Consider the following 13,824-nt stretch of genomic DNA (forward strand, 5'->3'; position numbering starts at 1 on the left):
TTTTTAATGATTCTCTACTGTGGATAACATACTATGCTTACCAATCTGCTAGTACCAACATATAGTCTGGATTACAAGTTGTGTAGTAAAGTGCTTTTGCAGTACTCTCAGCAGAATTTCAGAACTTTTTTTGTAGTTATTTTGGGATTTTGTAATATGTTTTCCTCTTGCAATGCTATTTTTTTCCTTTACCTTGAAGAATCTTTCTTTAATTCAATATTCGTTATTAATTTTGTGGGATGATACCATATGTGCTTAGAATAGTATTCATATAATGAGAAAACAGACTATTTGAAAGAGTACATTGAATGGAAAAAAGTTTTTCCTTATCCATTGTTGTAACTGTGCAGAACTGCACTGAGCTTAATTTAAACAGCAAAAAAAATTACTATTCTTGCAGTGTGTGCTGTTTGCATTTAAGATCTTGATTTAAAGGATAAATTAGTTGTAACAAGCCAGAGAAGACAGTAGGAAACATGGCAGTATGAAAGGAATTTCTTTCATCTCCTTGGTGGTAATATGAATGTGAAATTCAAATGAATCTGTGAACAATGTAAATTTTTACATCAAAGTGTAATGTTTACTTACATAATAGATATGGAGTCCTGGGTAAGATTTTTTGTTTCATTAATGAATAGCTTACACATACAAAAAAATGCAGGGAAAGCTATTTCCCAGTTAGGGAACAAACTGGATTAACTTCTTGATGAATAAATGAGCTCTTTTTTACCCTAAAGGTTTGAATTAATGATTTGTATAAAAAGCTCACTCAGGCTCTAGTTATTGGCTTTGTCCTATTGCTGCTTGCTTAAATTGCACCTAAAATTATGTTATTTTAGTGGTGTTAAGTGCCTTCTCTGATTCTTTTAAATAGAAAATTGAAAATATTCTTAACGTGTAAAAAATATTTCAAATGAAAGGGCAACAGCATGGGAATGTAGGTGAGGACATCTCATTTAGAAGGTTTCATTTTGATAATGATGTTTTAAAACTATATTAGAAGTGCAAGATTTATGGTGAGAACTAAGCTGCAGGGTTTTATTTTTGATACATTAAAATAAAAAAATCATTAAATTAAAAAGCCATATTAATCCTTTAACATCATAATAGAGAAATTTTCCACATTTACATAAACATGAAATGCATAAAAATAAGCCCTTCATTTTTCTTTTTGAATTACTTTTTTTCTTTTGGTCTTTGATAATGCAGATACAAGGAAATGGCTGGAGAACACAGATTTAACAGAATCAGCTGCAATAAAGATTATAGAACAAATCTTAAGAGTTTTAATCAAGCCAAGTTCAGATGAAGCCGGTGGCAGATTTGGTTGAATGACACCAGCAAAACGAGGGATTAATCCTAAAAATATGAATTTTAGTTCATTGTATCTGTTATCTGAAGTTGTCCCACTAAAACAATGTTAACAACATTGGGTCAATCCATTTGTGTATTTAGATAGATGAGATTTAACAGTTAATGGCAGTAAAACTGCCTAAAATCACATAGTTTGTTTAAAACAAGAAGGAAAATACAGTAATAAATGGAATGAATGTGGTAGTTGTGGGTAACAGTAGACTCCAGGGGGAAGTAATAACAGGTGAAATGCTGGTTCATCAAAAATGTCATCTGTGCTTCCATCGGTTTCATCCAAGGCACTTTTCCTGCTCTGAACTAAAACCATTCACTTCTATGTCTAGCGGGCAATAGAATTGACTAAGTAAAAGCTGTATGAGGAGGAGGATACCCCTGATTTGTACTTCAGAGTCAGAGGTCGGGGTGGTGACAGAGTCACAGCGGTCTGTGCTGAAATCTCTCTGTATGCTTCAGATTTTCTGGAGTTTTCCTTATGATGGATCTTGCAGTGGATCCACAATGTGTCTGAAGCCTTCAGGCCTTAGTGCTTTTAAATATTCCCTAATTGCAGCAACATTGTTTTTTCACCTTTCCCTTGTTTCTTCCTGTGAAACATCTGAAATGCTCTTGTAGCCCTTGTTTAAAAGTGAAATCTATGCTGAAATAATCTGTCGCTGTGAATTCACTGTAGAAGGGGGCACAGCTGTACAAATATTCACGTGCAAACCCCTAGGCTGTTACAGGGTCTGGTTTTTTTCCCCATCATCTTCCAGATTGTGGCTTTCAACGCTGCTGGAATATTATTTTTCTGTTTTCATGTTAATATCATGTTGAATACTTTCAATTTCTCTACATCTCAATTTATGTATATAAAATTTTAACATGTAATTCCAAACTTAATGCCTTTAAATATGTGCACACACTCTTTCCTTCTTGCCTTTCCCTTCCATCTAACAAAACCTCAAAGTTACTACTTATCTGGTATCTTCTTAATCCCATCGCAGTGTTTTGCTTCAACAGTTGCCTGCCCCACACCTTCACCCTCTTCTGCCCTCAACTCCAAGCTCAGAGAAGCGCCTGCCCCGTCCTATCTCTGGGTCAATCTGCCACCTAATGGAGGACTGCCATTATTGTTAATATTTGTAGGCAGAAGACAGTGCATCCAGGCAGCTCTGTGCCCTACTCATAGACAATGGAAGAAACCCTGGCGGAATTTACCCGTGTTGTGGTGGTGAGCTCCCTGTGTGAGCTCTTGAGGGCAGACACCAGGTCTCCTTTGCTTTCTCAAGTGCCAACCGAATAAGTCAGCTCTTAATGACAGAGACAGGCAGTGAGGTTGTCATTGTTCACCGCGCGGTGTTGCACAGACACAGTGCATGTCCTGTCAGGCCTTGCCCTGTTGTATACTTCCACTTAAAGTTTCCACAATGTCCACAAGAGCCTATATATTCAGGGAGCTGGAAGCTCTACAAATTAATAATATTAAAAAAAAAAAAGCAAAGGCAGCAGGAAAAAAAGGAAACTTGAATGCCAGCCTTCCCTGCTTTACTTTATCTATAGAGTTGAGGTGGCCAGCTGCAGCAGGCAGGTTTTATGAAGGTGACGAAGTAGTTAGCACTTTGCATGTTGTTATGAATTATTTAAGTGAGGGGGAACCAGAGATGCTCATATAGAGATGTGATAAAGCCAGAAAATCTTAAAATTGGCAAGTTCTTTCTGACCGTTGTTAGGGCACTAGTCATCCCTGCACATGCGATCCTCATCTTTTATGCTGCTGTCCTGGTTTTGGCTGGGAGCATACCTGAGCATGGTGACCTGGTTATGAAATGTAGCACACCACCGGTGATATCTGCAAACAAATTTTAAGGAGTACCAACTCCTTTTTCATTTGCGTAAGTCTCACACCATTCTGTTAGGAACGGTGGCAGCATGAATCAGTATTGTTTCAAGCAGGGACAGGCCTGATTTGCACAGCTATAATAATTGTGAACATTATCAGCACTTTTAGAGAGAAAGGCAGGGATATTTCTAAAGCATGGAAGTGTTTCTATCTGAGCTCTCCGTTCATTTCAGTTTCTAATTGTGGGCAGAGATTCCAAGCTAACAGATGTAACTCCTGTAACAGAATTCATTAAAATTAAATCAGCAAACATGCTAACTTTTGCCTGTTAAATAGATGTTACACATAGGTGGCCAGTCCCCAACCCCCATCTCCAAAATATCTACCCAAGGCAGCTAGCTGGAGTTTTGTACAGTTTGTTCCCTCAGCACTGTTTACCCTCCTTTGTTCCTGTACTTGTTAGGGTTTTGTATCTGACAGAATGCCTTAGTCCTCAGTTTCTGGCACTGTCCCTATTCTGAGTGACCTCCTCCCTAGCATAACTATTCTGGCATTTCATGCTAATATTAGTGGTTTCTGCTCTACTTCCCAAAGGGAGGAGCTTCCCTGTCTTTGAATCAGATTCTGCTGTTCGGCACAGTATGCTTTTCACAAGAGTATCTCCAGGATTGCAGGAATACTTCTGGACAGATAGTGCTTCTGGGGTTAGTTGTAGGGATATAAAGAAGATGAGTAACCAGAGTAATACAGAATTTATTACGTTCTCCTAAGTGAGGTCTCTGAAGCCCCTGCTCTGAATTCTGGTTCAAAAAAAACATTAAAAAAAGGAAAAAAAAACCCTTTTCATTATATCTCCTGGGTAAAGAAATTAACGTTTCAGAGACCATTTCAGCTGAGCATCCCTTTTGCATATTTACGAGGAACTAACTGTAGTCATCGAATTGGGAGTCTTCACTCAGGATGATGGTGCATTTGCCTTCTGCCCACTCTGCAGTTTCCCTTCTGGTTCTGTTTGCACAGTACAGTATGGCTGTAACAGCAGTCTGATGATTCATAGACATTTTTCTCATAAGCACTTTTTTTGCTCTATTGCAAAACCTTTCAGAGGGAAAGAGATGGGCTACTTGAAAACCTTTGTCTTGTCGAAGCTCAGTCTGAATTAGAGCTTCTGAAAGTGGACTTAATGAGTGACTAGATCATTTGCATGCTTCTAAAAATGTCAATGCTATGTCAGGCTATGGCCTGAAGAGCTATCCTAACGATACCATCATGTGGGTACCTGTTTTTAACATCCAGGTGCTGTAAAAATGTGTTTTCTTAATTTGTTTTCTCTCACTTACTCTGAATGATTTCTAACTCACTGAGAATTTTAATAATCAAGCTGAATTCTTTACTCTCCTTGATCACCACATTTAGTGATGCGCTTCAAGCCAAACTATATCTCTTTAAACCTATGCAAGTTATGTTTTTACTCCCTCATGTGTAAACCCGTAGTCCTCAGCAGATTTGCAAAGTTGCACTCAATTCAAGCACTTCAACCAGATCTTTGAAAGAAAGCAAAGTATGCATACATGCGTAGGAGATGAAGCATATTTGTTCAAGCTGTAATGACTCTAAAGGACTACTGAAATATATGGCACTAAACCATTATTTTTATGCTCCGTTCCATCTTCTGTTGTAAGTAAAAAAGGTGAAAAAGACTGAATCCAGTCAAGAATTTAGGATGCTAGAAAACACCCAAGCAAGATTGAGACATCTGAGTTTAAATTTGCAATCCAAAAATGCTGTTCAGCTGCTGATTTGACTCTGGAGGCATCTAAACTTGCCAGGCTTACTAGGCTTACCTCCCTGTTTGAGGGCTATCCACAGCTTTGTTCTGCCATATTTGTAATCGCCCCAGCCAAAGCAGCTTATAATTTAATCTGAGCAGGATCTAGAAAGTAAGTGCTCCTCTGTTTAAATCCTCAGAAGGGCCAAATCCGGTATAGGTCCTCAGGGAATATGTAAGACAGCTGTAAAAGGACAGATCAGCCCTGTTCCAGTCTTTTAAAAATCAACTCTTAAGTGGCTGCTCTCAGGAGAAGATTCAAGTCTGTGGATCATGACTGAGTTTACGGGCTTACCTGCAGCCCTTAATAAGACATTTGAACTCTGTGCTTAGTTTGTTTTTTTACCCTGCATTTTTGGGTGCTCCTAGGATGTGGCACTTGTACTTCTAGAGCAGACAGATGAAATAACACTACTGAGTGGAATTTTTAAGGACTTACATCCTTGCTTTTTTAGGTGTATCCCAGTGCTTGTAGTGATTTACCAATGAGCTGCAGTTAGCAGCTATAAAATTTTATAGTGTTCAGGGAAGAACAACACTAGAGACTCCCAAAAGAAAAAGGGAAAAATATTTGGAGAGAAGAAAATTTAAAAAAAAAAAAAAAAAAAACCACAAAAAAACAGAAACAAGAAAATGAGACAAGATCCAGATTGCTTATGCCTTACCAATGTGGAAAAGATCAAAGCTAGCCTGGAACCCAGGGATTTCCTCCTGCCTCCCGTTCAATGGGCAAGTGGCTGCTGAAGGGAGGATGTCTTACAGAATTACCTGAACTGGCATATCTTCATTTATACCCCCACTTACCCTAATAAAACACTGTTAAAGGACTGATGGTGTTGACTGTGCTTAGATGGACCCTAAGCATTCATGCCCTTGTAGGACCCTGCTCAGTCCTGGCTGGGCCAGAGGAGTCAACCTCATGCAAGGCTGCGTCAGCTGGGTGGGTGTCAGATGACCTGGTACAAGTGCAGTTCAGTAGCGATGCAAAATGGGTGGATAATGAAGCTGGTTTACAGTGCTAGTTCAGCAGTCGATACTGAAGTTACGCTAAAAGCAATTGGATCCCATTGAGCTGGGGCTGTGCAGATGCGCAGTCAGTACTGCTACTTGTGTGAAAGCTTCTATTCTCATGGCAGATGCGTTGGCCATTGCCATTGAGGACGCAAGCAGACAAATACTTGGTTTATTTTTACAAGACCAAGTCTTAAGAACAGAAACAGGATTGGCACTGTTCTGTGAGCTACTTCACAATCATTTTCTTCTCTTGCTGTTGATTATTGCAAGTAACATGATGAATTGGAAGAAAAAGTATGATGCATCATGTTAGGATGGAGAGCTTTTTTAGTCATAGTAACCATTAATAGATATTAAATAGTATGTGTTGAAGATACATATTTTTAGTCAGCAGGTCTAGGTGCGATGGGTCTACCTGTGAGTTCTAGAGGACCCCGGTCAGGGGAGATTTCTGGTTCACAGGTTTCCATTTTTAATACATTCCTTAAGATTGGAAGAAAGCTGGTGTTCTGCCCAGATTCAGAGTAGACAAGCAGATTGAGCAGGGTAAATATAGCCTGATATAAATCACAGTGAACATATGGAAAAAGCTGATTGAGGATTCAGCTGATTGGGAATTAAAGGCCATGAGTAAAATTAATTCTAGTCAACATAATTTTATGGAAAGTAGGGCTTGTAAAAAAAAAAAAAAGATTGACAAAAACTTGATTTTAATCTTTTAATATTTGATAAAATTACGAGTTTGATAAGATGATGCTGTTGATGTAATAGACTTTGAACAGCACTTATTGCCATGTGAAACCAATTAATAAAAACATAAATTGAACTATATAATGAAACAGCCCAAACTTGAATGAATAACAAACCAGCTAGCAGGTCTTGATATAGGATTGTCAGTAAAGGAGCTGCAAGGACTAAGTGGTTTTCCCATAGTGTTCTCATGAGGAGCAATGTAAAGGCAAATGATACTTTCTTTGCTGACTTGATCAGCTGTAATTTTACACTTTGAAATTAACAGGTGCTCTGCTGAAGATTGGCAGGACAACTATAACCCTGAAGACAAGGTGATCGTTAAGAAAGATTGAGATGACTGAGTGGGCCAAATTTTTATTATTTAATATGGAAAGATGCAAATAATCCATCTAGGAAGAAGGAAGCTGGCAGGCCATGCGTGGAAAATAGAGGATGAGAGTAGAGAGACTGGAAATTGTGTCTGGGTGGTGAGAAGGAGGGAGACCAGTGTGAGCACTGAAGTACGGTGTCGGAGCCAAAAGAGTAATGCTGTGTGTAGGGGGAGTCCAGAAGCATGACCAGGCTGATGATTTTTCGCTGTATATAGAACTGCTAAGAATGTTTAGAGTGCGGCACACAGCTTTGCTGTCTGCCTTCGTCAAAAAAGCTTAAAAATGGCTAAAGTACATAGAACCATCTAACACTAATAAGACCATACCTTAGACAATTTACATCTAATAGGTAAAGAGATGGATGGGGAAAGCAAACCAGTGGGGGCTGAATTGACTACATGATTATTCAGGAGCAGAATTTTGAATAGGGCTCGGGTCTGTTGACACATACATGAGTGTTTAGTCTATTAAGTCATGCTACCTCCATAAAAATAGCCAGAATAAAGGCAATAGCAAAATAGCATTATTGTTTCTATTAGTACAGTGTCCATGCCACTTAGGTAGTATAACACTAAGTGCATTGTTACCTGTTTCTATTTGAAAGATTTTAAACGAAATAATAGTTTCCAATCAGAGTTTTTAATGTTACCTATTACTGTAAATGCTAGATAAGCTAAAAAAGAAGTGTGAAATTTGAAGCTAGTTGTTCAAAAATATTTTAAATCATGTTATTGATACTTGCATAGTTAGCATAGTTGCATAAAATGCATAAGCCCTATAAAGATCTGTCATTAAGTGATAAGGTATTGCAGTTGTCCTCAAAAGCAAGCAGTTTGTGTTTTTTATCTGTTAAAAATATAAAATAAAATGTGTGTATTACCAACTTTTTTTTTTATATGCAAGTCATTAAATCCATTTACCTCATTTGAAATTGCTTTTCATGTTTCTATGGAGCTTTATAAAAGGTTGCTTTGAAACAGATTTCCTGGAAAACTGTTTATTTTTCGTATATTCTAATGATACCTGTCTTTCGCTGTGAGAAAAAATACAGGTATTAGACAAATGAAGCAGAGGAAGTGTTTTGCTCAGTAGTCATTTTCCTCTCATTTGCTGTCTAACTTGTTCCCCATTAATTTAATCATGACTATCTAGAAGAGAATGCTTTTTTTTCCCTTAATGTTCATGAAATATTCCAGTTGTTCTTTCTTGCAGTTTTATAACCCTTTCACGTTTCTAATGTTGACCTTGATTTCAATTCACATTTGTAGAGACCTCTTTGTCTTAACGTAATGTAATTGAGTAGAAATGCATAATCAGTTGATGCATCAAAACTCTGTGGAACAATATTTCATTTAGAAAACACATTCTTTAACTTTGCACTAGGCTGAATTTCAGTAAATATACTCCCTTACACCTCTTATATCCTATTAAAGAAATATTGCAGCTGCACTTGCAAGGAAATCAAAGATGCCATGTGCTTATGTTGAAGAGAGCTAAAGGAAAAGTGTGTTCCCTCTGCCAGCTGGAGCCTTAGTTGATTAAACTTTGAAATGTCCATTAAGTGTGTCTGCCTGTATTAATATCCTGATTAGGAATTGGTAATACTCAGTGCTAGTATAATATAGTAAAATAAACCCTACAGCATGCGTTCTGCAATCATGTATAGTGTTCAATTGTTAACACTCTCCCTGGCAGATTTTGACCTGAGCCAACTATAATTCTCCCAGACGATGCCTGGACATGATTCAGGGAATAGCACAGCGCATAGGTAGTATGGAGACTTCCTTCGGAGGGAAAGGATGTAAGCCATGATGTGTCGGTCTCTTCTCCCAAGTAGGAAGTGATAGGACAAGGGGAAACAGCCTCAAGTTGTGCCAGGGAAGGTTTAAATTGAATATTAGGAAAAATTTCTTCACCGAAAGGATTATCCAGCACTGGAACAGGCTGCCCAGGGAAATGGTTGAGTCACCATCCCTGGAGGTATGTAGAAGACGTGTAGATGTGGTGCTTAGGGACATGGTTTAGTGGTGGACTTGGCAGTGCTAGGTTAATGGTCGGACTTGATGATCTTAAAGGTCTTTTTCAACCTAAATCATTCTATGATTCTATGATTCATTTGCTTTTAAGCTCTTAAAATCAAGGAGAAGGTCCCTGTCCCATTTGATTTATAGTATGAAAAGGAGTCTTGAATTCTGCCTCCCAGCTGATCCTTCCATATGCATGCTGTTTCTCCTAGCTCCTTTGGTGTTTTCAAAGTATCTGTTGTTTATGGCCAAAGTGTCCAGACATGTGAGTCACAGCGAACAGACCACTGACACCAAACTGTGTTTTGTGCTGCTGCCAGATATTCTACCTCAGGCTCACTGGTGCTTTCATTCTTCCAGTCTTTCTGTAGCTCATCTGTAAAAAGTAATAATATCTTTTTTTAAAAAGTGAAAAAAAAAGTGGATGCCTCTCACATGATCCTTGTTCTTTTGTCATACATAAAAGCCCTCCCTTTGAAATCTGATCATATACTTTGTGATAAAATATTATTATACTTTGCTTATGTGTTCATATTTACTATGACTCCTGTTTGCTACACCATAGCTTCAACCTTTAGTCCATGTTTTTACTCACAATCAGCATCTCAGCAAGAAGCACAGAAGATACAGTAAGTGATATTTTCTTACGTATGTAAGAGGTATGTAGGTATAGAGCATCTTATTTTGTACAAATCAGTGAACAGACTCCTGAATGAGCTGTCAAAATACATGTTTTCCTATGAAAAGGGTAGGACAAAATGTCTGAGTTACAAGAGATCTTAAATTATCTGGAGTAAAAGGCAATCTGCTGTATAAATATTTCAAGTTTTGAAATTGAAGCCTTTACATTGATCTGCACTTAGAGGTCTGGCCTTATTTTGTAGCAGATAATATTATGTCAAAGCAACATTTAGTTCTACTCAGCAGCTGTTGTATTCATACTAAATTACGTCAGATTTAATCTTGAATATATTCAACAAGAGCACCCAGTTGTGCTGACAAACCTAAAATCATTTTCAATTAAATATGTTCTATGACAAATCATTTGGGCACATTGCCTCTCTGAAGAACAACAAAGTCAGTGTGCAAGCTCAGCTTTATAATTCCTGCTGCCTGTTGAATTCTCATATTATATCCAAACATCCCAGCAGTTGACTCAATAGGTATCCTACTGGAACGTTGCAGCAGCAGAGGTAGACTATGTGAGGCATTTTCTCAAGGGTATTACTTTCACAATCATTTTAATTGCACATGCCTGATTCACCATTGCTTGCGTATTCATTTGTACTTGTTCAAAGGGAATGCAATTTAATTTTAAAATACTCTCAAATCACTGCAATACTCATTTTACATGGTGAAAGAACAAGACAATGAAGTGGATAATCGGGTTCTCAGAGTTTCGTAAGGACAACTGAAATTTTGCTTAAAGAAGCAATGAAAGTCAAGGTTCACTTGTAGAATACTTCGAAGAGTGTCCTGTAAATCCTGGGTCAACACATTGTACAGTGAGGGCACTTTGTTAATTGCAGCGATGCTGTAATGAGGAGATGACATAAAGATCAGAACAGCGTGTGAGAACCTAGTTTAACTGGAGAAGAGCAGACAGCTGTAGTTGATGGAACAAAATCAGCTCTTCTGGAGGACACTTCACCGCAGGAAACACACTGGAGTGCTCTCAGGCACTCTCAAGAGAAGGCTTTCTCCTTCCCCTTACTCACTGCAGCGGGAGCATAGGAAACTATATGTGCCAAAAGTGGGATGGAAGAAACACTTCTCCCCTTCCCCAGCTAAATCCCCAGTGCTTTAGGGTGCTCATTTAAAACGTGGGAAAGTTCAGTTTATTTTTCTAGGAAAGTCTGAGTACTTGTCATGCTTCCCTGCTGGATGCTTTAACCCCTTTCTGGTGTGGTTTAGGAGTTTTGGAGTCAGGCTTGCCACCTTGTCTGCTTTTGCAGTTCCAGTTTGTATAAATAATTATGCAAAGGCTAGAACTCAGGTGTTCTCTCTTCTGATGAGTTTTGTAATCTTTCTAATCTGCTGTGACAAATACTTAGTTGTTTCATTATGGTGTACAGTACTGTGGATAGTTTTGAATGTGAATAAGCAATTTGCCCTCTCAGCTGGTGCCCCAGTCAGCAGCTCCCAAGAGCTCCAAGGACCAGTACGTCTCTGGGAGTTTAACCTGCTGGGATATTTTGATTTTGAAACAAACATTTGTGTTATAGATAGTGACAGTAAGAATCAGGGAGTTTGATGTGCTAGGTTAGGATGAGAGGTTGAGCTCTACACCTCAGTTCAGGTTTCTGATTCCAGTCTCTGCTCAGAAGACTGTACAAAGAGAAAGACCACTTACAGCAGCGATTAAAAGACATCATTTCTTCTGTAACCTGAAGATTGAGAGAAATTCTTAGCATAGACTGGTTTAATTAACTTCAGGAAGCGCAAATATCTCTTTATTTAACATTTGTAAGGCAGCTGCTTCTTTGCAACTTTAACTCCTTGTGGACTTCATAGCATTGTGTTTCGCATCTGTAGTCATAGCTGAGGAAGTGCTCTCTTCAAGGTAAATTAATGCTGATCACTGTGAACTTTCTGATCAGTCTGGCATCTGGGAAGTACTTTCTCAGCTGATGTCCATTTACCGAGAAGGCACCATTTGGATTTCTAAGGCTGTATTCTTATCCTTCTTTCTAGGTCACCAGTGATGATGGGGCTTGCAGGCAGCTAGTTTTTGCTCTTTCAACATTCCTCTAAGTTAGAGCTTTGTCCTGAATGCAGTAAAAATAAGGAGGGAGCCAGAATCATTCTGCTGTGGTTAATATGATCTCTCATGCTTGGTTGAGGGGGAAAACCTAGCACATTTCAAAGAACGGATTTCCCTTAGGTGTCATTTCTGCCACCTCTTCACATAGAAAGGAGGGGAAGAGAGTTTGATAGTGTGCTGCCAGATAATTAGATTTTGGGTGTTCAGGCTAGAAATTACAAAGTATTTTGATGTTACGTATTTTGGGTGGAATCAGAAATCCAGGAATAGGAGCCTAGGTTCCTATACAGTACATAAGCTAGCACCTCAGTGTGGCAATCCATGAAGTCTTCTGTATTCAGTCTACAGCTGTCTATTAGAAAGAGTTCCAAAGCGAGGAGAAGCTAAGATACCTAACTCAAAGCTGCAGGAAGATCCCACAGTTTACTTAGCAAATTTGTGGCCAGATATGTTTTCATTGGGGTAGATGCCTAAAATAACTCTTTCCAAGAATTGTGCAGGGTGTTTGAAAGAGAGATTAGGTGGGCATTCAGAGCTTTAATCTCCTAAATCTACTTCAGAGGACTATTTTCTTTAGTATATACTGTTTTTTAACTAGCCAGACTGATGCTTTATCCTTCTTAGGAGAGGCATTTGTATTTCTATTCAACAAGGTTATAGGAGTTGGTCACTAGCTTCCTTAGGAAAGTGTTATGATCTAGGTGTCCTAAGAACTCCTGGATCTCTGCTTGGGTTTCATTAGAGCACATGGTGTAACTGTTATCCCTGGTTATAATACGTAGACTGCTGGTATTTCATAATATTATTGAGATGTGATCATTCAGTTCTCCATAGTAGCCGCATATTGTTATTCTCTTATTTTTATTTACCAGGTTTCTTGTCTATATTTACATAACTATTCCAAGCTACCTAGTCTGATGAAGCTGAACTTCATTCTTCAGTGTGATTTACTCAATACAGCCTAAAACCATGATGAAAAAGAAGAGCATATCTTCAAGCAAAGCTTCCTTGGTCCTCTTTCTGTGCCAAATGATTTCTGCATTGGATGTACCTCTTGACTGTAAGTATTAACCTGCTAAATAAGTGCAGAATAATGGAAGATTAGTTAAATAATTTCTGTATAGGAAGATGAAGATAACTCCAACGCAGAGCTAAACATGCAGTGTGTTTGCTCACTTCAGTCAGGACACTGTGATTATGAATATTTACACTAATTTACTGAAGATTTTCAAAAACTGTGCAGATTAAAATGACTGACATTGTTCACTTGAGAGGATTAACATAGGATTCTCATGAATACTCACACTTTGGTGTGCCTTTATTGAACACTTTATTTGATGAAAATTAAGAAGGGCAGAGAAGTCCAGTTAAATGCTAATTATTTGTGAAATTAAGATCATATTGACAATTTGCTGAAAACCCCAGGGCAATTCCTAGTTGCTGTAAACAGTTACCCTTATCTTCATATAAGAGGTTTCCAGGAGCTGATATGAGAGCTAGTAAAAGGTTCAAATACCTAAAATTCAGACACTGGAAGCCTCTTACTTTTTGATCCAGAAGAGTAAGTTAGGCTTTTAGATTTCCTAAAGAGTGCCTGAAAACAGTTAAGTACCTAACTTTAAGTTAAAAGCATGTGTGCTGAGCGGGGAACTCTAGCATTAACCAGTGAGGAAACATCTAGAAGAGAGAAAATCACAAGATCTGAAATTCTTGTCTAATATAAGACTCTGCTAGTGGGGAACGTTGAAGGTAGCACTCCATGCTGAAAAGGAAGCAATGGTAGCTGCTGTGTTTTCTAGTCCTGATAGCTAATTTTATGAATTTATTCATGATTCAGGTTGTTATTTTCTTCTTAAGATAAGCATGATCACATTTTC

General features: G+C 38.3%; 1 protein-coding gene across 25 annotated transcripts in view; it reads left to right on the forward strand.

The window, feature by feature from the left end:
* The window catches only part of NRCAM (neuronal cell adhesion molecule), a 166,543-nt gene that overhangs the window by 80,914 nt on the left and 71,805 nt on the right, over positions 1-13,824 (forward strand). For 17 of the 25 annotated variants that reach the window (XM_076331210.1, XM_076331220.1, XM_076331191.1 and 14 more), the window contains one exon: positions 12,820-13,007. In XM_076331210.1, the coding sequence (XP_076187325.1) occupies positions 12,917-13,007 (91 nt within the window). In that variant the 5' untranslated portion in view covers positions 12,820-12,916. Of the gene's footprint in view, positions 1-12,819; positions 13,008-13,824 lie in introns of those variants that run through there. The other 8 variants (XM_076331267.1, XM_076331258.1, XM_076331230.1 and 5 more) reach the window with 1 other exon arrangement.

The sequence above is a fragment of the Aptenodytes patagonicus genome, chromosome 1, assembly GCF_965638725.1.
Source record: "Aptenodytes patagonicus chromosome 1, bAptPat1.pri.cur, whole genome shotgun sequence".
NCBI classification, from domain to species: Eukaryota; Metazoa; Chordata; class Aves; order Sphenisciformes; family Spheniscidae; genus Aptenodytes; species Aptenodytes patagonicus.